Here is a 23,803-nt window from a genome sequence, read left to right on the forward strand (position 1 = left end):
TCTGACAACAAGCTGAACCGCCAGCAAATACGTTACTTCTAAATATGTTAAGAAAAATATTTGCCCCCAAGGAAAAGAACAACTCTTCCAAAATCAAGAAACAACCAAAATGCACATGAAAACAATAGCTGACATTGAACGTTACCAGTTAAATCACATGGATGATGTATGGTCTCTGATGGTGTAGGAAGAAACTTACACATATGTATACGTAATGTGAGATGATGTGGGCACATGTGTGTAGGGACCATGGTGTGTATATTTATGTCCAGTGTATTAAATAGCAATTAATGCTAGTATGTCACTGGTTCCCCTCTGAAAGGGGCAGGAGATAAGCTATGCTAGCAAGTGACTGGAGCTTTCATTACACTTTACTCACCCTCCTATTTTTGAGGGTCAGTAGTGTAATGAAAACTCCAGTCACTCGAAGCATCTCTATATAGACTTAGCGGTGTTTGCAGGCCGAGTAGCTTGAAAATGCATGGCACTAACCTTTAAGAAATGGTGTGATTTGTCGCAAGGTTTTAAATTTGGGTTTCGACTTTCGTTTGGGTCGCCATGGAAGCGAAAACATTTCGGTTTTGATTGGAAATTTTGGTGGAAATCTTGTACAATCAAGGAAACATATGAAAACATATGCAAATGATGGAATTTTAAGATGAAACTTCAGGAAATGCTAGAATAAGCATAAATAGACACTTAGAAACCATTATATAAGCAATAAAATCGTCCATAATGGCTTAATAGCATCAAACACCTAGTGACAAGTGCTGTCGCACATGTCTGAAATACTTAATTACTTATTGTTTGACTAAAAGGTTTTTCTGATTATTTCCTTTTTTGTTTATAGTTAATATTTTTTTTTTCTATTTTTTGAAAATTTATTATTTTTTGATTATTTGAATTTTATTTTATTTTTTTGAATGGTAAATTTAATATATTTTGTTTATGTTTGCTCAATGAGGGAATTTTTTGATACTTTCAATGACAGAGTGACTGGAGTTGTATCCTTTAGTGAAGGCTACACTTGTGACATAACGAGAATTTTTTATCATTTGATGATTTCAGTAAATATTTAGCTTTATAATAATTTGCTTTGATATTAATATGCCGAAATAATAAATTAATTAACATAACCTAAACATCATAACTTACTTTAATTAAGTAAATACCGAACATAGGGTTTTTTTTTTTTTTTGGAAAATTATCGAACATTGGTTATTACGAGTTTGACATGTGTTCATTTAAGTTAATACCGAACTAACATAGGGTATCATGAGTTTGACATGTGTTCATATGAAATAGTAAATATATAATTTAAGCATAAGTAACTATGTTTTTAAGTTTGTTACAATGTAATTTCCTAAATTACATAGGTTAATTATCTTTATACCAATATGACATCAATTAATTGCATATGCAAATAACATAGCTTCATATAATATGCCATAATCATACTTTTAGAAATAATAGTTTAAAAGGGGTATGCTTAGGCCTTGCTTGGATTGCAGGAATTTTTAGGACAAGTTTTTAAAAAGAAAAACTTTTATAGAATTTCCAGCTTTTCCATTGTTTGATTACACATGAAAAAAAGTAAACATCTGCAGTTCAAGTTATATTTAGAGAGACCTTCAACTTATAATGATATCCCTCTAAATAAGTTGTCACCAAATCATTTCCCTCTAAATTGTGGAAACAAAAAAATTCTACAAGAAATATTTTTCCTACATTCAAAATAGGGCTTTGGTAAAAAGGAGGGTTTTTTAATCAACATAAAATCCAAACAGGGCTTTAATATAAAGGAGGAGCTATCCTTGGGGCACCACATCTTTTCATATAACCTAAATGAAAAGATGATCTTTTCGTAACTTGAAATGCGCTCATCTTCCTAAAACCCTCTTATCTACCTTCTCTCCTCACACCCTCCCATCTTCTCACGCAAACAATAGCAGTGATGATCGATGGCCACATCAAGAGCGACAGAACCAGAGACATCGACGGCCAACGGCCACATTGACGCTGACTACTTCATATAGGCGATGGAAATACAAGTAAGATTCCCTTCTTCTTTTTCTGAAAATTAAGTAAGATCCCCTAAATCTATCCTTTTACACTTTTTTGTCGCAGTCTTTCTATTGGAATTTTTGTCTAACTTTGAAATTATTAAAGGTAGAAATATTCACTGTTTTGATCATGTCGACGATATTCCACTGAAATCATAAGAATTGAATCAAATTTTAATGAGATTTTGCACTTAAATGAATCCATGTGGATTTCATGTCGGTGCACGTCGAAATCAAAATAGTTTGACTGAATCAAAATATTCGTCGAAATCATGGTTTGTCGTAATGATACAAAGTGTGGTTCAGTCTGTTGCAAAAACGTTAGCTCACCCAGGTTGGCGTGCCGCCATGGATGCTGAGATGGATGGTCTTCACTCCAATGGCACTTGGCAGTTGGTTTTGGTTTCGCCCGGTGCTCAGACTGTTGGATGTCGATAGGTGTTCTCAATTAAGTATTTGTCGGGTGGTGCAACTGAGCATTTGAAAGCACGCTTAGTTGCGAAGGGCTACACTCAGAAATTTGGGTGGATTATATTGAGACGTTTTCTCCGATTGCAAAAATTCCATCTATCTGGGTTCTTATCTCATTAGTTGTAAATTGGGTTGGCGACTGTATCAGTTGGATGTGAAGAATGCTTTTCTGCATGGTGACCTGACTAAGAAAGCCTACATGAAGCAACCTCCTAGGTATGTTGCTCAAGTTGAGATGACATCAGTATGCCGTCTTCATAAGGCTCTTTATGGACTGAAGCAATCTCTTTGAGCGTGGTTCGGAAGATTTAGGGTGTGTTTCATTGCACAAAATCTTTACGTCGAAATTTTGGTTGAATTTGGGATGCCATTCCTCGTTTGGTTGCCAATATTGCATTGAACATCCAGGAGACTCCTTGGCATGTCTCCTAGGTAATTATTGCATGTATGCTGAAATGGAATTCTTGCCCCCTCTTTATAGATTTCAAACCAATTCACAAAAAAGAGTAGAATTTTGCTTGAAAATCCTTGGGAATGATGCTTTTTTCTCTTTCTCCCTCTTCCCTTTCTCTCTCTTTTCTCACTCTATTGGTAATGACACCCCCTTCTTATTTCCCTACTCTCTGAACCTATGCCGTGCAACCAAACACTACTTCCAACTATTCTCTAAGGTAATTCTGGACAAATCCAATTATTGTCTCCTCCCTTTTGACCACTTATATTCTACTACTCTCCAAGTCTATGCCATGCATCCAAAAATTTCCTTAGCGAGGCTGTTAAGCGCTTTGGTATGAAGCAGTGTGATGTTGATCACTCAGTGTTCAGTTCTCACTCCGATGCTGGACATATTTTCTTGATAGTCTGTGTAAACGATATTGTTATTGCATGAAATAACAGGACAGCATACAAAAGCTAAAAGAATTTCTTCAGACAGAGTCTGCACCAAGGATCTAGGTTGTCTCGGGTATCTTCTAGGAGTTAAGGTGGCGTATTCTCGTGATGGTCTTTCCTAGTCTTAGAGGAAGTATGTGCTGGATATATTAGACGAGATAGGATCCTTGGGATCGAAACCTTGTGAGGTACCCATGGACCCTAATGTGAAGCTCTATCCAATAAAGGAGAGTTGTTGGAAGATCCGGGCAGGAATGGGAGATTGGTTGGCAAATTAATCTACTTGACTGAGACTATCCTGCTATTCTCCTTTGCAATGAGAATGTTAAGTCATTTTATGAGTTCTCCGTGTAACTCCCATTGGGGAGCAGTTCTTCAAATACTTTAGCACTTGAAGAGTGCTCCTGGGGAAGGCATGTTCTTCGGAAAACATAATCACGTGAAGTTGGAATGATTCACTGATGCAGACTGGCCACAATCTTCGGCAGACTGGTGCTCAACTACCGGATATTGTATCTTTGTTGGAAAAAATTTGGTGTGAGATCCCACATCGGAAAGGGAGGAAAAGTTTCTGGACTATATATGTGGATTTCCCCTTCCTGTGTGTAGACACGTTTTTTCCGAGGAAAAGTTTCTGGGCTATATATGTGGATTTCCCCTCACCCTGTGTAGACACGTTTTCAGCATCTCCAAGGGGCGGGCCCCGCAGCGTGGGTTGGGCACAGTTAGTACTGCTAGAAAACAAAACCGGGGAGGGTGGAAGACCCAGAACCGGAAAATATTAACACAGTGGGGCGGGGTGATGCAGATTGTAGGCCCAATAAGAGGCATCTTTGCCAATTAGGACTTTTAAATATTTATTTCCATGTTATTTTAGTTTCTAGGATTTTTAGTTTCCATGTTATTTTTAGGGATTTTATTTTCCATGGAATTTTAGTTTCATTGCCTATATATAGGCCTCATGTATTAGGGATTGAAAGTTTTGGATGATTAATTGAAATGATTGGCTTCTCCCCTCTACAGGTTTCATCTTCTATTCTTCTCTTCTATTCTCCTCCTTCTATTCTTCTCTCCTTCTCCTTCTCCTTCTATTCTTCACTTCTTCCTCTCCTATTCTTCTCCTTCTCTTCTACTTCTTCTCTTTCTCCTCTTTCTTCTATTTCTCTTCCCGGTCCTACATCAAATTTGGTATCAGAGCGAAAGATCCAAGTCCGTTGAAGTTCCACAAATTGTTCCCCGCATAAACCACCGCCCAAATCTTCTTCTTTTTTCTGTGGAGCGAACGATCTGAGAAATCCATCAAAGCTTGCCAACAATTCTGTGTTCCAGCTGGTTGACGTGCCTCCACAGAACCACCACAAGATCAGCCCAACCACCCAAACCACCATCAACTCCTAGACCTTGCAGCTCCTTGTTTTCATCACACAAAACCCTCTTTTTGTTTTGTAGAAACCAGCCCCCAAACCCTTTATTCCCTAGTCCATCAAACCCTTTCTCAGTCCACCCAACAACCAATAAATCCATCCTCTCCACCCTCGACCAAGGAGACGTGAAGTTTCAGGACTTCACCCTTCTTTCTCTTTGTTGCGTGGGAGCAAGATACGTGAGCTTATTTCTTTTTGTTCTCTACATAATCTCACCAATTCTGGCTTCCTAAAGATAATAGGGTTATGAGATAACTTGCCAAGCAAGTTTCCTGCTAAAAACCTAAGTAAGGTTATCTATTGAGAAGGTTAGAAAGACTTTCTCCTCTCTACCTAAAACCTGCAGTGGCAGGTCAGAAATATTTTAAGTTTACCTTTTTTTACCTTACTAGTAAATTGTACTACTGTAGTAGCAGGTAAAGACTACTTCTCCACCCTTTGCATTTTAAGTGGGTTCACGTGACCAGTGACCACTCATCTACCGAACCAAAAAAAGAAAAAAGAAAAAGGCAACTTTTCAAACACCACCCATTTTTCATTGGACACCCCCTTTAAATTATTTAACAGATTTAGACCCCCTACTTTTCCCTTGAGCACCCCCCTACATGTTAGTTACCTTACTAAATAGATTCCGACCCCCTTTTTTCCCGTGTGCACTCGCCTTTGCTTTTCTCTTAAAGGCATAACACCTCACCTTTCTTCCTTGGGCACCCCCGCAGTTTAAGCAACAAAAAACATGAAAGATTCTTCAATCTGTCATGTTCAGTGAGTAAGAGAAAAAAAATTAGAACCCTCACCCTCTATACTTTATCTCTCCTCTCCATTTTCTCTCCCTCCTCATTCGGGCCATTTCTACTTAAAATTTGGTTCATCATCAACACAAGTTGTTCGTAACAACTTTTAGAGTCTATCCAGCCCCTTATTAGAAGCCAGCAATTAGCGCAACCACTACTTCGAGCAACTTTTGGCATCCGTATCCTAACAATCCAAGAATCCGATCTGTGAGATCCGTGAAAAGCATTGTGTTCCTTTCGACATGACAGACAGACAAGACTGTTGAATTCATTTTTTGACACTAATCTCAATGGCTCCGCCATTTGTTCCATATTTTGCTGGGTAAGACGATCGATCTTTTAAAGGCTACACTCCCTATAGCTACTATGAGGATGCATGTTTACGGTGGATCGATGCTCTAGACGCATATCATGAGTGCTATGGCTATAATCACCGAGCGACTATCTACCGAGCTAGAGAAACTGCGAGACGACAAGCCCAATCGTTCTAGATTCGCATGGTGCAAGCACGTCTTGTCGAAGGCGGGCCTCCATTTCGTCGATGGGAAGAGATTCGTTATGAGTTTATGAGTTTTTATGCGATATTAGCACATCGGTATGAACTATGAACTAAGATTGAAGCGTGAACGAATAATCACAGCTCGCCATGGACGTGAAGCCGCAGCCCGGCATGCACGAGACGCCGAAATTGAAGCAGAAAACATATATTTGGAGCGCCACATGCATGAGAAGGAAGTTGCGAACACTATTGAGGAGCCAGATGCTAGTGTTGATGAGATTATTATCGAAGTTGAGCCCATGCTTATGTCAGATACAGAGTCCATGATAGCAGATACAGAATCAGAGATGGAAGATATAGAGCCAGAGAGTCCAGTGATTGATGAGGCACTGCTAGAGCTTGGAGAGCACGAGCAGTCTACTGAAGTTGCTGATTCCATATCATTACATGAGCATGGTGACAGTATCGATTCTCCAGTAGATGCTCCGATCGAGATGAAGTGGCGGTTAAGACAGAGGATTTCAGTGCACATGTTGATCATCGGGAGATTTGTCAGTCTGACATCGCTGAGCCGCATCAGATATCCACAGATGAGCTTATCGGTGATGAGCTTTTAGATGATGGTCATAGCTTGGTCCTACCTACAGTCATCACGCCAGTCCAAGAGGAGTATGTTGCCATTTTCCCAGCTTCATTGATTCTCAAGAGAGATTCGCGTCTTTATGATTCTCCATGTGATTACTTCCCTCTTGCTCCGCCGGCATATCAGGCTACTCTCACAATTGTAGCAAGCATTAGACATCACGAGTTCATCTGACGGATTACGACTCCTACTGCTTGATTGGGTCGTGTGCATATTTGATCCAGGAGGACTAGAACTCGAGGTCGAGTTCTTTTCAAGCGAGTGAGAATGATGCAGATTGTAGGCCCAATAAAATGCATATTTGCCCATTAGGACTTTTAAATATTTATTTCCATGTTATTTTAGTTTCTAGATTTTATTTTTCATGTTATTTTTAAGGATTTTATTTTCCATGGAATTTTAGTTCCATTGACTATATATAGGCCTCATGTATTAGGGATTGGAAGATTTGGATGATTAGTTGAATTGATTGGCTTCTCCCCTCTACAGGTTTCTTCTTCTATTCTTCTCTTCTATTCTCCTCTTATTCTTCTCTTCTTCTCCTTCTATTCTTCACTTCTTCCTCTCCTATTCTTCTCCTTCTCTTCTACTTCTTCTCTTTCTCCTCTTTCTTCTATTTCTCTTCCCGGTCCTACATTACCGGGGAGTGACATAATGGTATCAAAGCGGGACCTCCATCCAGTATGGTGTGCCAGGGAGGACGCTGGGCCCCAAGGGCGTGGATTGTGAGATCCCACATCGGAAAGGGAGGAAAAGTTTCTGGGCTATATATGTGGATTTCCCCTCTCCCTGTGTAGACGTATTTTCAGCATCTCCAAGGGGCGGCCTGGGGAGTGGGTTGGGCACGGTTAGTGCTGCTGAAAATAAAACCCGGAGAGGGTGGAAGACCATAACCGGACAATATTTACACAGTGGGGCTGGGGCGTGACATTGGTATTATGGCGGAGTAAGAAACAAGATGCAGTGGCTAGATCTAGTGTGGAGGCAGAGTATCGAGCTATGGTTCTTGTGGGGAGTTGACTTGGTTGAGGTCCCTTTTGTGTGTCATTAGCATTCCTCCCTCTTCTCCAGCATCCTTGTAATGTGGTAATAGAACAGCTAATCATATCGCCTCAAATCCAGTCTTTCAAGAGAGGACTAAGCATATTGAAGTGGATTGTCATTTCATTCATCAGAAGCTCCAAAAGGGAGAAATATGCACTGTGTTTACTCGATCTGGAGATCAAATGGCTAATATGTTTACCAAACCATTGGGAAAGTCTAAGTTGAGTAATATTTGTAACAAGCTGGGGTGGTATGACATATACACTCCAGCTTGAAAGGGGTGTTAGAAGAGTTAAGTAATTATGTGCCCATCTACGGGTATTTTAGTCTTTCTCATCGTACAACCCTAGTAAAATATATATATATATATATATATATATATATATATATATATATATATATATATCATATTCTGAGAGGTCTGATTTTGACTCTCACTTTTCTCCATCTCTCTCCCAACGTTTCTCCTTCTCCATCATCAACAGTAACAATTTAAGTATTCCTTAGAAACTTTGCTATCATCAACAGCCCATAACAAAAGGGCCACTCAATGCAACTAAAGGCTTATCCAATGCCTGTTTCTGGGCAAATTAATTTGAAGGCTCCTATTGAAATGGAACAATATGGAGTAAACAATCTATAATCAAAACCACCCACAAGAGTAAAATAAAATAGGAAATTTTATGAAGTACCATGCTACAACATTAATACCAAAATGCTCAGGTCATTTTAGAAACATTCAAATCCATAACCATACCAATATAGTGACATGTCAGAAGAATCACTCAAAGAAATCAGCAATGGATAAAATAAGAAATGCAACACTAACAGTGACTAAAAGAAGCCACTTAATACCACTACTATATCAGGCCAAACTCGCAAGTTCATATGAATCATTAACTAGCGCTCAAAGGATAATTAAAATTTATAACCAAGTTTCACAACACATCACCAACATCGACCTATTTAAATGTCAAGGAGGAGAAAAGATATTACTCAATTTAAAAACAAATAAAATCCTCTAAAATTAATTTGGGAAAAAACTGCATACCTTAGAAATAGAGGTCACATTGATGAAAAGGCTTTGATTTGGAGAGCAGGAAAGCTCACAAAAAAAATTTAAGAAGTTCCTCAGGCATGCAGGGCAGCCTACAAGAAAAGGAACTGCCTGCAAAAACAGTTACCAAAAACCATGAAATGTAAGTAAATAGCATTGAGGTCACCCAAAGTCCTACAATAATATTTTTTAGGCAAAGGCTACATGAAAGCAATGTGAAATCAGCTGGAGGAATGGTTTTAAATTTCGACCGAAATCCGAAATTTCGGGTTTCGGTAAACCCCGAAACCGAAATTGTGGATACCTGAAACGTTACATTATTTTGACTGAAATTTCGTACGAAAATTAACGAAATTCACCAAAAATCTCGATTTTTTTAATTATTTAATATTTACCCCGAAATTTCGACCGAAATTTGTAATTTCGGTAATTCGGCCAAATTTTGGTATGGAATAAAATATTAATTATAATGGTTTCGTCAGATTTTGGCCGAAATTTCGGTCACCGAAACCGAAATTTGAAACCATGGCTGGAGGGGCTTTACAATGAAAATGTACGGGAAAAAAACAGAAAGATACATATATGATATGGGACATGACCAAAACATGAAAACCACGTAATATGGGAAATAGTCTAAAGAGTACAGAACTTTTCTCACTTTTGGAAGTTCAATTTCATTGAACATATTACACCAAATGCATGCAGCAGAAAGAACTCCCCTGGAAAAAATTGAAGCAGCAATAATAATACAAAATAAGGCTTTAGTGAACACTGAAGAATAATATTGTCTGTTGTGCAGATGTCTTGTATTCTTGCAGTGATATGGTAACCTGACGGTCTAATGTGCGCGACAGACACGTGGGACGAGCTAAAGGATATTTCAGTAATTTAATTTTCATTTCTGCACTAAAGGGTGTTTTGGTAATTTTCTTGACGTAGTGGCATTGATATATAAGCCACGTATTAGGGTTATGGGTTGTGTGGTTTTGTTTGAGTTTTCTTGGCCGAGAGAACAAAAACTCAAAAACTCAAAAACTCAAAAAGAGTTTTGTAACCCTGAACCGAAATAGTGTAAGTCTTCTCGCGTGGAAGTAGGCACACAGCCGAACCATGTAAATCATGTGTGCTTGCTTTGTGTGATTGTATTTCTTGCATCTCTTCTTGACGTTTGCTACACATCGTGTTTGATCCTATTTTGAGATATTGAAGATCTCTCGGTTTTCTACAAATATTTTGCCCAATATGGATAATCTATAGAGCCATGGAAAGTTGAAAACTAACTAAAGCTAGATGTTGCATAAATCTAGCTTGAAAACTTCAACAGAAAAACCTACAACAAAAAGATGGTATTACCATTGCTTCTCTCATCAAGGGCCCACCAAAGAAACTGACCACTATTCCCAAATGGCAAGCACCGAGAGAGAACAAACAAAGATTAGGAATAGGGAGGAAAAACTCTAAGCAAAGGACTAGTAGTGGGTATGGATGAAGGCAAGGGCAAAAACCGAATAAAGGGGATGTAGGTGGTGAAGGAAAGAAGGGGCAGTAAAGTAAAGGTGCAGGACAACATTCAAGAGGAAGGTTTCACAGGAAGCACCTAAAACGAACAGAAAAAACCTTCAAAGAGACGCCTTCCTTGAGCATGGTCATTTTAAGGACAGGTGTGGGTGGAGAAAAATACCTAGTACTTAGTTTGAGTGGAGCAACTGCAAAGGAGAGACGAACTTTTTTGAGGGGGCTTCTTTTATAAGCAAGGTGGATCGTCAGACTTCCCACCGATAGAGATGTCTCTATTGGTATATCTTCAGCAAAAGAACATAATACCGATGTAAGTTATAATACTGGAGCCACAGTCATCAATCCCATTTTGTTTTGTACAAAATGGAGGAAACATTTCGTACCAATAGGAAAACCGATACACTAAATAGGAATGAAGCGTCTCGAATATAAATTCATTTTGTACGTTATGTTTCGTTCCGTTTCATCTCAAATCATATTTTTATTTTGAAAATTCCAAAAATATTGTCCAAAGGCTATATTTTGGCATTTTAACCTTTTGACCTTATTTTTTTTACAGGAAATGATTTCAACACTAACGTGTTTTGATACAAGACGCTCATGTTTCTTGTCTTTCATACTTAAAGAGCTGTAAAAGGGTTTTTACTGTCCCCAAAAAGCACTTACCTGACAGTTAAATGCTAAAAGACAAGATACATGAGCGCATGTATCAAAACATAGTTGTGCTGAAATCATTTCCCTTTTTCTACTTTTGTATAGCTATTTTTTAAAGGCAGTCTTTATGGTTGTTTTTTAATGGCAGTATTTTATGGTCGTTTGAAGGGTATTTTGTGTCCTTTTTACCCAGTAAATGAATGAGGGCTATAAAACCCCATCAAACCCCTACTTTCTCCACTGCATAGACAGTGTTGGGATTTTAGGAGGTTTCTCTGAGAGCATGTTTTTGTGATTTCTCCCTATTGAAGTATAAAAGATTAAATAACACCTTCTCCAACAGCTTAAGCTTTTGGAGTAACGGTAGTTTCACATGGTATCAGAGCAAAGGTCCTGAGTTCAAACCTCCTTGATAGCAAAAATCCACATGCAATGGCCCAACCCAAAAGAGGGGCCACATGTGCCACGTGTAGGCCAACCCTAAAAAGAGGGGCCACACGTGAAGGGAGTGTTCAAGTATAAAAGATTAAATAACACCTTCTCCAACAGCTTAAGCTTTGGGAGTAACAGTAGTTTCACACTCCCCAACTTGAACGGAATCAAAATCCATCCCTTTTGGTGATTTTTTTTCATCAAAACGAAGTTAATGGTGATGGATTAGTTTGTGACTGTGTGCTCTTTCACTCTCCCTCCTCCCCTTTATTATATAATATCAAGGGCTCTGCCCCCAAACCCTCAGTAGGGAGAAGGGGGCGAGGGGGGCTGGCTGGCAACGGCGCGGGGGGGGGGATGTTGCATTCCCCGTCCCCTTGCGGAATCCCCGTCCCCGCTTCTGGGATGTCAGGGAATCCCCGCTTCTGGGATGTCAGGGAATCCCCGCCCCATGGGGAATTCCTAATCCCCATCCCTGCCCTGCCTCAAAAAAATGCTTTTTAACGCCCCATGAAGAAGAAAAGACAGGCCATATTTGTGCACTTATCAAAATATAGTAGTGCCAATATCACTAACCTAAAAGAAATGTTTATTGTTCACAAAAAAAAACACAAACAGTACTAAAATAATAGGGTATTCATAATATCTTGCATATTGAAATGGGGCGGGGCGGGGCGGGGCCATCCCCGTCCCCGCTCCGAGGAATTTTTTAAATCCCCATCCCCACTGAGATCGGGGGAATCTCGGCCCCGAGCGGGACGGGACGGGGCGGGGCGGATCCCCATTTTCACCGGTGAAATTGCCCGCTCATGCAACCCTACAGCCAATTCAATGCATAGCTAGTCCCGAGCAGTTGGTACAAATCATACGGTCCAAACCTGATCGATCACCAACAGAATACAAGCTACTTGAACACCATATTACATTTTAGGTTTTATTTGTATTCTTTCATGTAATATTTATAATCTTTATTTTTATTTGGCCTATGAGAAATTTGAACAATTTAATCTTTATTTTTATTTGTAATATTTATAGTTAGCACTTAGCATTATGCATGACTAAATTTTCTTAGTTTAGTTAGCACTTAGCATTATGCATGACTGAATTTTCTTAGTTTAGTTAGCGCTTAGCATTATGCATGACTAAATTTTCTTAGTTTCATTGTTGAATTGCAATAAATTTGAATTTTTTAAATCATAAAATCTTTTTTTAGTTAAACTTTATTGAGACAATTGTCTCTATATGTTCTAATAATTTTTCATTTTTTAACTATTTATTATTTAAAAAAAAACTCCGGGCATACCATCTTTTCCGAAACAGAATATCAAAACACACAAAAAACACGAGCACGTCCCAATTCCACTAGCCAAAATGAATGTCAAACGAAACGGCATAAATGAATGCCAATGGTATAAATGAATGCCAAACGAAACGGCATACCTATGATTGGGGCTGAGTAGTTACTCCATGCATGAGAATTAACATGGAAAATTAACTTTCTACCTTAACTTACAGACAAGAGTAAGGCCATTCCACCTTGTAGAAAGAATATCATTTGAAATATAAAAATGCCACCATATACTACCACAATCTTACCTGTTGCACTTGCCCACGCAGTGTTTCAAACTGATCCGCGGTGCAGCAAACATTGCCACTGATTGTTGGGCACAAACTTTGGATTTTTGAAGAAAGCAATTCATCTGGCTAGGAATCATAAAAAATTAAATAATTATCAGATCATCATGACATAGCTGGTTTATAAATATATGACTGGCTAGGAATCACATAAAATTAAATAATTACCAGATCATCATGACATAACTGGTTTATAAATTTCTGATTAATGACATCAAACAGAATCAAACTACCCAACAGCAAGAAAAGTGTACGGAACAAGTCATGGCGAAAAAGATAAATGTACTCATTCTAAGAAAAATTAATATGACAATGAAGGCAACTCTAGTATCAAAGAAGGACCTTCTCGTGATACAACTTATGCCTTCATAATGCCATATAATCAATTAGAGCAAATATAAAAGACAAACAACCTAGGCAATAAAGTGTCACAAACACCAGTAATGGTAAGTTGGGAAGAAGCAAGAAGACCTCTTAGTAAATACCTTCACAGAAGGGGAAGCAAAAGGGCAGTTCAAAACCTTCCCATCACTGCGTTGTCCACATATACCATACATCGAACAATACTCCTCCTCGTGTCTTTCCATAAACAGCAGAAAATGGAAAATGTAAGTATGTAACAGAGAATTATTTCTTGCCAACTGAAGAAAAAAAGAGTTAATTTTCTCTGCCAAAACTTCCATAAAATGTTAGGCAATCGTGAATGTGATAACTGAGTAAATGAAAAAAGTGAAATCCCAAACATACAACTAAAGCCAGTTATTTGTGTATGGATAAGATTAAGCATGTGAATATAGCAATGAACTCAAAATAGCAGCTGCTACAAGACTCAAAAGTTTGTTAAGTAATTTTGTCAGAAATATTGAAAAAAATTTAAAAAGATGAATAGCTTGTTAACTAGAAACTGATATCAATCTCCTAAGAGAGTTAGTAAAATATCAGGCACTTTTTCAAATGAAGAAATGTATTCCGGAACCAATTCACCACCCTCTATTGCTTCATGCACAAAATGATAAATTTCAACAATTTTTGTGCACACATGAAAGACTGAATTCAAATACAGTTAGATTGCACTTTGATCACCACAATGAAGGCCACAAGAGTGTAAAAGTGGCCTCAATTCATGCTTTAGGTGGTGAATAAATGCCAGTTTATCAGTAATAGTATGCACTGATCTCCATCCAGCCTCTGTACTAGGCCTAGCAACAGTTATTTGCTTCTCAGTGCTTGATGAAATAATGAAACCATTCATCATCACACAGCAACCCGACACAAGTCTCCCACTATTTGAATGGCCTGTCCAATCTGTATCTAAGTAAACATTAATTTGTAAACAATAAACCCTTTTGACTGGATAAAAATGTAAGAACCGGTAAAAAATATATATATATATAAATATAAAAATGGCCTCATAGGTGGGTACGGAAATCGGGTCGTTACAAAAAGAATCCATTAGAAGTTTTTTTTCCGAAAGGGAACAATTTTACTAAGAGGAACAGAACAGAACAAAAACTATTGGGAATCCACCAAAAGTAGAAAAATTGATAGAGAATTGAATGATCACACAAATAATCCAATAGATCTTCACAAACAATTCTATGAGAGAAAAACAATAGATTTGATCGTTGTTGCTCCATAAATACCCATGCAAAAGTTCATTTTTATTGTCCATTTAATGAAAAAGGCCAAAAGGGCATCATACATATGTGCAAGAAAAAGAATTAATCAAACAGTGTTAGCCATAACAACTGGGTACGTCTCATCATAATCACGGCCATTTTTTATTTAAACCCTTCAATGGTAGATGAGCATTATAGCCCTTGATTGCATCATCAGTTTTATACTTGACCCCATATATCTGTTTGCAGCCAAAAACATTTTACTCTACTAGTCTAGGACTCTAGGGATAATCTCCGAAGTATAATTTCCATAGCATGTAAACATCCCATCAATCATTGATACAATCCACCTTTTACTTCATCAAATGAAGCAGGTTCATGAATTTTCTGAATCTCGGTGGTTAAAATGTGATTAGAGCGAAGAAAATGTCTCTTCGCCTCTTTTGAAATATAGAATTTAGTGTAGGGCAGATGAAGCTCAACAGAAGCTCTTATAATTGCATTTGGGAATGAATTCTCATCATCATCTAATGATTGGTGTTGCAGAGGCAGTCTTTCTACCACTAATCTGCTTAATGATGTTGCTACTGATTAAAATCTTGATCATTGTGCCGCATATTACCAGCTACTTGTTGCTACTCTATAGAATTAGAGGACAGCTGCGGTGGAATGATAGTAGGCGACTAAAAAACTGCTAGTAGATTGTTTCCCTTGTGATGTAGGCTGCTGAATTGTGACTATATAAAGTTAGTAATTTGCCCCTGTAAATCTCGGCATGTTAAGATGATTCAATAGAGTGAAACGTGTTTGGAGATTAAATTTGTCAAATTTCAAGGGAATAGGACTAGTATCCCCTACGATCATAATTATATCCCGCCACAAGACAAATAAATGCCTTAAGAGAAAGCTTCTTGCGAATAGCAAAGGAACATAGGCATAACAAATACATCCAAAAAAAACCTGGCAGAGTAATCTAGAGTTGCTCCTGTAGCCATTTAAAAGGGAGAAGAAACAAAAGTTGGAGGAGGAGGACAGTTAGTCGAAATTTTGTATGAAAAGCTTTGGTCACCAATCAAAAAAAGGCTCCGGTCAATAAGGCTCTGTTATGAAACAACAGACAGAATGTAACACTGTTTGCGCTTTGCAACACCTTCTGTGCAGGAACATGCGGACATAATAACTGCAGTTTGATAGCATTTTGAAGACAATAATCACACAAATTTTGAGAAGTAAATCAAGCCCATCAATGTGCAGGATTTTGATACGGGTGTCATAGTGATACTGGAAAAATGTAGTAAATGTACAAAAATACCAAATCGACCTGGCTAATGCTTACACAAATAGATCCAAGTAAAATAAGTGAAATCATCAAAAGTATAACATAATAGAAAGACCCAGACAAAGAGGAACAGGGGCCAGTCCTCAAACACCACCATGAATTAACTCTTGAAAATGAGGGAAATAAAATTTTATATAAAATATTCAAATGAAAACTTTTTAGGCTTCCCAAGCTAACAACTAGAACAAACCAAGGATTTAGGAGCTTTGTTAAATAAATTAGAATAGATTGACTTGACGAAAGACTATATCACACTGGAATTGACATGACCTAAATGATGATGCCACTCGGGCGCTGGAACAGACAATGAAGTGGATGCACGTAGCTCTCGAACTTGTGGATAGAAAGAAAATATAGGTTTCCAAGCCAAAGAACCTCAGTGAGTGTTCTCCCCGAGTGAAGATTCTTCACTAAGACAACCAAGGCGTAAACACAAGATAACAGTAATATTAATATTCCAATTAAGAAACAGATAATAATGCCTAGTGTTTCAAAACGTGAATGTGGGTCAAAACGTGGCCAAAGCAAATCCTAGTTGACTTGGCATGACACGGTCGAGTACTCGGTTGACACGGCTAAGTACTCGATTGACACAGTTATAAATTGGGAGTCAAAGAACGCAGCCGAGGCAAAAGGGAGTCGACTCGGAGGGGGTCTTTGAAACTATAATAATGCCTTTTGTATGCTAAAAACGAAAAAAGAAATCAAGAAGAGAAAATATGTGCAAAACCTAAGTGAGAGATGACAAGTATAATCTCCCATGATAATATGTCTTTGCATAGCATCAAAAATTGTGTGTTGACACTGATTCACAAGGTACAGGATCAGATTCATCCTACGGCCTGATTTGCAAGGTACAGGATCAGATTCATCCTACGGCCACGATCTGACAAATCCAGCCAAGCTCAATATCTTTTCGGATCTATAGATTTCTATCATGTTGGAAGGGAAGCCAAAGCAGAAGTAGATATGCTATCAAAAGGACGGATATCCAGGGAAGAGGGAGCTTAATTTCAATGTAGTTGTTTTTTGTAATTTTCTATTCCTTTTGTTTCAAGGGCACTTGGCCGGCCTTTTTTTTTTCTGGTTTCAAGGGCACTCATGACCTCCTCATCAACTTAGAAGTACCTGTAGCTTCCTCAACAGTAATTTTTCTTTTAAAGTTCAAAGAAAAAAAAATAGGTTAGATTCAAGAAAGGTCAAATCAGAAGAAATTCTCTGACTTGCAAAATTGTGCTAACATATGTGTATACAAACATAGAATCCAAATCTGGAACTAAAATTATGATAATAGTGGCCTTACATTGATGTAGAATTGGACACCATAAGAAACCGTGAATTGGACATCCTTGCATTCACTAGAGACAAAAAAACTGTGGCCTGCATATATAAAATATAGCAAATTGGATAGAATTGTCAAGAATATAACTAACATCTCAGGAAAAGTGCCAGTATGTCTTTAAGTTTGACAAACATCATACACAGAAGAAATACGAATTCTATGTCTGACTGCAATTGCATAGATACAAAAATCATGAAATATGGAATGTTCAAAAAAAATTGAAGATCTTTCTCTTTTTTTTGAATGATGAAAAAATTTTGGGTAACTCCATCTGGTTTCTGGCTAAGCTCACTTCTGCAGAAAATTAGATGAATGGTATAAAGCTGGCAACTGATCAATAGGAACGAGTATAACTTGGCCAATGGGACAGTATATCCCAAGCTAAATTGTTTTTACTTCTTTTCAGTTGTTAGCACTCCATTATTCCACTTGGTTAGCATGCGATGAGCATAAAGAGACCAAACAAAGTGCAAATGTCATTGACTGCCAAACACTGCCCAAGTGCTACTACAGTTATCAGAAAATATTTAAGGGTCTAAAAAATCCAAAATAATCCCTGTTCAAAAGTGAGCTTAACCAGAAACCAGATGGAGTTACCCAAAATTCACAACTGCATGCGAGGTCACTGGTTTTGTACATGTATGCAGCACTTAACAGGTTACCAATATCTAAGCTAATTACAATTTCAGATAGAATACAAATGATTGTGTGAGTTATGACCAGGTCAAAGGCATTAGACAAATCAAAAAAAAAAAGGAACAATTCATGGAACTAAGAAAATCTAGTCCAGCCCAAAGAAGATTTTTGGGCTGGACTAGTAAAGAGAAGAAAAATGTCCAATCTGTGCACTTATGTACAACTTTGGAACTAAGCACGTAAAATTCTAGTAAAAAGAAGACAAATGTTCTCTAAAGGGAGATGATATTTGCACTCCCCTGCATTACGCGCACGCTCCCCTTATAACATGATTCGACGTCAAAAAGCGTTAAAGTGGCCCTCTTTTCACGTCAAACCACGTTATAAGGGGAGCATGCGCATAATGCATGGGGAGTGAAAATATCATCGGCCTTCTCTAAATTGCCAAATTAAAATATCACAATGATATTCTCAATATGCAAGGTAAGATTCCAAAACCCCCAACTTTAACCCCCGGTTTGGATACGTGGATTTCAGAATCCAGGTTTTAGTTTGAAAACAGTGCAAAATTCTAGATTTTACAATAGAAGTAGGTTGCAGATGAAAGGTTTAAGTAAAAAAAATCCAGGTTTTAGAAATCTCTCCCCCATCCTGAGATTTCTAAAACCTGGAAACAGGGGCGACCTCCTACTCTCTCACCCAACAGAAAGAAGGGAGAACGGCGGACGGTCTCCTTCTTCTCTCGTCTTCCATCCACTATTTTGAGGAAATCCAAAATTCTAAAATCTGCTTATCCATAGAGAATTTGGAATTTCAAATTATAAATCTCTCGAACAAGATTCAAAATTAAAAATTAAAAAAAAAAAAAAAAATCGTTTACTCTCTTGCCAATCTGTGACCTCAGCTTCACTACAAATTCTCGCAATTCCACATTTCTGAACTCAAAACTCAAAATATCTGAACTGAAAGCACTCTAAAAAAAAATGCTATGTACTACTTACTCGCTCAAAATCGATCAAACAAAAAAAAAATATTAACTGATTCATTCCAAATACAAACATACACTCAATTCAACATCATAAATCACTAACAACAAAAAGCATTACAATCATAAAAATTAAAAAAAACAAAAAAAACAGATACTTCGGATTTTAATCTTCCAAACCCTAATTAATAAAAATGAAGAACAACAAGCTTCTATCAATGAATCACAAACTAAGGAAAAAGATAGAATTAGTGAAATGAATCAGAGAGGAATCGAGAATGGAGAAGAGATTGATATTTTTGCCTGTAAGAAATAGATCGCCATGAAAAAACCCCAACGAAGCCACATTTTTCTGTTTTTGGTATAAGCTTTTATCACTTCCACCTGTTTGTTCTATTTTTTTTCTCTCTCTCTCACTTCAAGAAGAATAATTCCTAGAGACAGAGAGTCAAAAAGGTCGTTTTATAGGAAATCTCTACTTTTTTGGCTGCTTTCTCCGTATGAGTGATGAATCGACACGAGATATGCTGGTTTTTTTAAATGACGGAAGAGTCCTTGGCTAGTTGCGGAAGAGGGAGAGTGGTGGGAGGAGTTTTTAGTCATTTTAAGTTCGGGTACTTTGGTCAACTCAACTATCGGTGTTGGTAAGGCTTATTAAAATAAAATATAGTCTGAAGGGCATGAGGATGACGGAACACTCCTCTTTAATGTTTCAATATTATAATATGGTTATAATTACGAAAATGCCCTTGGTGTTTTATGGGGGCCACCTTGATATTGAGTTTTAACTTTTAACCAAACTGATTAAGGAATTGACGAAGGAGCCAATTTGCTTAGAATCTTTCACTACGGCTCTGTTTTTTTTTTTTTTTTGACGTAAAAATCGACGTGAGTTTTGTTTTATGCTGTGAAAATGAACATAAAACAGATTTTTACGGAGCCTGCATGTGAAATTAGAGCGGGTAAAAGAACAGGTGGGGACTACTTTTTCAATGATCCAAACCATTCATTTGTGGGTCCCCACTGTACAAAAAAAAAACATATTTTTTAATGTATTAAACAGGGAATTTATATGATGGGTGGCCGTGAAAACATGTGAAGTCCCAAAAAATAGGTACGGCCCACTTTTTTTTATGATCCAAATCATTCATATGTTTGGGCACAACGTAAATAGGTTGTGCCCCAAAAATCATTTCCATTGGATGATCCTAACCCTCCGATCTGAACTGATCTGAATATGGAGATTTCCAAAAACCATTTATGGAATCTTCTACAGATCGGAGGGTTAGGATCATCCTATGGAAATGATTTTTGCGGCACAACCTATCTACGTTGTGCCCAAATAGATGAACGGTTTGGATCATCAAAAAAAAGTGGGCCGTAACTGTTTTCTGAGACCCCATCATATAAATTCTCGTATTAAACATATCTTTTCATGTTTTCACTTCTTTGTTCGTTTTTTACTCAATTTTTTAACCAAGACCATATTAAACTCTATTTTTCGTGTCCCATTTTTATTTTTATTTTGGTCATATCACATTTTTGTAACTATGAGGGAGACATGCCCATTACTAAGGAGCTCTACCCGGTCATTTCATTCTCATTATTCACATTGTAGGCCCTCGGCCAGCTTATGATCTCTACAACCCGAAAGCGAAATCAAACAATATTAAATATTCAAATGTATATTTGTTCATTGAGTGTGTCATTTGGCCTATTTGGATACCAAGAAAATTTATCTCGGTAGATGTTAGAATATGTAAGATTCAACTATTGGATTGGTTGTAGATCTCACCGTTGGATCATATCGGCGGTAGATTAAGCAAGTTGGTTATATGAGGTAACCGAGCTAGATTAGGGCCATTAGGCAAATAGATTGAATTAGCAATAGGTGATAAATGAGGTAACCTAACTACTAATTCAATCTATCTGTCTAGTCTAACTAGGTTTACCTCATTTAACCAGCTCGCTTAATCTACCATCAAGATAATCCAACGGTGAGATCTACAACTAATCCAATGGTTGGATCTTAAACATTCTAACAATAAAATTTCCATGAAAATTTAGTTTTTTTAGCATTTCGCTAATTCTTATGTTTGATATTTTTTCCCACATAAAAAATTATCTTTATTTTTTTGAGACGGAAAAAATTATCTTTATTTTCTAGGCAAATCATGACTTTATTAGACTATGGAATATTTTTTCCTATAAAAAAGTTTATTTCTTAATTTTTTTTTGAAAATGCCATCACCTAAATTCAAAAACTCTTTTTGCTATTTCTCTCTTTTTTCTTACTTGACTTTCTGGCCTTTTGTCTAATACATCAAATTCAGGAAATAAAACCTAAAAATAGTTTCAGAATTATTTTAAATTTAAGTGACAAAATTTTCTTCTTGCTTTTACTAAGCCCATATACAATTTCTGATCGACAGGTTAATAATTTAAACTCTGGTAATTTACCCACGACGTAGCTGTAATTTTGATTTTTGTTATGGGTATTATAGTAATTTCGCACTTCAAAAAAAGAAATACATGGAGACTTATTTCCGCCTAGGCTCGTTTTGGTTCCGTCCACCCACCTATTTGTTATTATTTTTGGCAGATGTCCGTAATTAGTACTTTACAAGTGAGCGTTGGGAGCTTGGTGCCTTGGTGGAAATAATGATGAGAGGATTGGTGGGACCCACAACTTTCGACTTGTGTTTTTTAATAATTTTCAAAGGATAGAAATCACAACAATTTAACAACCCACCCGCGGCGCCTTTAACCCTCTTCCCTTCATCATTCCCACCACGTCATCCGAAGAATCATTTTACTCTTCCCACGCCTCACGCATGAAATTCCCATGTTAACAAAATAATAAAATATATATTCTCTTCCAATTTTTTTAAAGAGGAATCACATTATGGAAGCCCACCCCCATCATGTTGAAGTGATCTAGACCCTTCATTTAGTAGGCCCATTGTTGATACCTAAAGTCACAAATATCGTTCTGGGGAATTTCTCGGCAAGTGAAAATCTCGGGATTTATTATTGATTTATTTTTATTTTTTTGGATTTATGTCGGGAACAAAATAAAAATATTTTATTAAAAAATAAATAAATATATCAGAAAAGTGCTCCTCTGCTCGAGCACAAATAGCTTGTCTATGCTCAAGTGCAAAAAAATCATGTGGACCCACATTTTAGGGGTGATCCAAAGCATTCATTTGGAAGGTCCTTCCATAGATAGGAAGTGTGTGCAAAAAATCAGATTCATAGGATTATCCTAACGCATCCAAAAGTGGAGGGAAAATGAACAAACAATGTTTGTCCGCAAATCTGCTCATTTTTTCCTCCACTTTTAGATGGGTTAGGATGATCATGTGGATCTAGTTTTTTTTATGGATGCCCTATCTAGATAAGGACCTTCCAAATGAATGTTTTGGATCACCTCAAAAGTGTGGCTCCCCCTTTTCTTTTCTTTTTTGCACTCGAGCACATATAAGTTTATCTGCGCTCGAGCGCAAGAACAATAAGCCCTAAAAATATATAAATTAAGAAAAAAATACAAAAGAACGTGATATTATCATGGTAAGTGAAAATACTGCTATATTTTTTAAATTATCCGAATTATCTCGTGATCCATTCGTTTTATCAAAATATCATGATAAAATCGCTATATTTTAAAAATCTCTGCAATATTTGTGACATAGATTGATACGGCCCAGCCAGTTGATCAAGTTCATCGGATGATCCCAAATGTCGGATCGGTGGTTAGAGATGGACAAGCAACGGTCAAAAAGTCCGAGATATTTTATGGCATGGCTAGAAACATTCAAGTAGATAAATGGTATGAATCATTCTGGCATCATGTGAGTGGGCCCTGCCAACTCCTTCTTTTTGATAAAGAGAAATGATATGTTCACCTCTTTTTCTTTCTCGGGCCACCCTCTTTGCAGTGTAAAGAGTAGTCGTACTCGTAAATACTCTGGATGGGGCTGGCTGAGGGAAAAGAATGGGGTGAATATATCACTTCCCTAGATAAAACCTACTTTAACAGCCAACAACTAAAAGGGCAAAGCAAAGGTAAGCTTTTTCACATCTTAAGTACCCAGCAAGACGTAAATTGATTACATGTAACGGATACACAGAATTAAATTAATCAATGATAAGTATGGACATGTTATTCTTAGTTATTTTCTTACAAATTAGAGAATTTTCAGGGTATACTATAATAAGTGGGAGCTGGGCCCACCATTTATCTGGTTGACAAAGGAATTTTGGCCCCTAGATGTGGGCCATTGCTTATCTTTATCTGATTATTTTATTTAAGAGCTCTTAATTAAGATATTTTAAATGATACATGGGCGTATATTCTAGTATAAATATAGGAAAATGATATCATATTATCATGGCAGATAATAAAACCTATGGGAGAGCGGAGCCCAACAATGAGAACGTGGCATCTGTGCAAAAAAAATTCTACTCAGGATTTTTTTTGGAAAAGTGTGGAAAAGAAAAACTTTTCCAAAAATTCCGGTTTTTCATCATTTAATTTTATCTGAAAATGCTACTTAAAAAGCACTCCAATTCTTCTTCTTCTTCTTCTTCTTCTTCTTCTTCTTCTTCTTCTTCTTCTTCTTTTTTTTTTTATCGAGAGAGACCTCAATTTAGAATAATACTCCTCTAAAATGAGAAACCATGTCATTTCCCTCTAAATGTGATTCATAAATATTTCATGAGGAAAAAAATTCATCAATAAATGTTTTTCTCGC

General features: G+C 37.2%; 1 protein-coding gene across 1 annotated transcript in view; it reads right to left on the reverse strand.

Moving 5' to 3' along the window:
- LOC143886669 (uncharacterized) overlaps positions 1–19,504 on the reverse strand; it is a 96,407-nt gene extending 76,903 nt beyond the window's left edge. The window contains exons 1-5 of the mRNA XM_077390730.1: positions 19,350–19,504; positions 17,387–17,463; positions 13,611–13,704; positions 13,087–13,194; positions 8,881–8,997 (exon numbers count right to left, since the gene is read on the reverse strand). Of these exons, the coding sequence (XP_077246845.1) occupies positions 8,881–8,997; positions 13,087–13,194; positions 13,611–13,704; positions 17,387–17,463; positions 19,350–19,394 (441 nt within the window). The 5' untranslated portion in view covers positions 19,395–19,504. The remainder of the gene's footprint in view (positions 1–8,880; positions 8,998–13,086; positions 13,195–13,610; positions 13,705–17,386; positions 17,464–19,349) is intronic.
- Positions 19,505–23,803: the final 4,299 nt, after the last annotated feature.

The sequence above is a fragment of the Tasmannia lanceolata genome, unplaced genomic scaffold (assembly GCF_043159265.1).
Source record: "Tasmannia lanceolata isolate RefF3 unplaced genomic scaffold, GAP_Taslan_0.1 ptg000011l, whole genome shotgun sequence".
Taxonomy (NCBI): domain Eukaryota; kingdom Viridiplantae; phylum Streptophyta; class Magnoliopsida; order Canellales; family Winteraceae; genus Tasmannia; species Tasmannia lanceolata.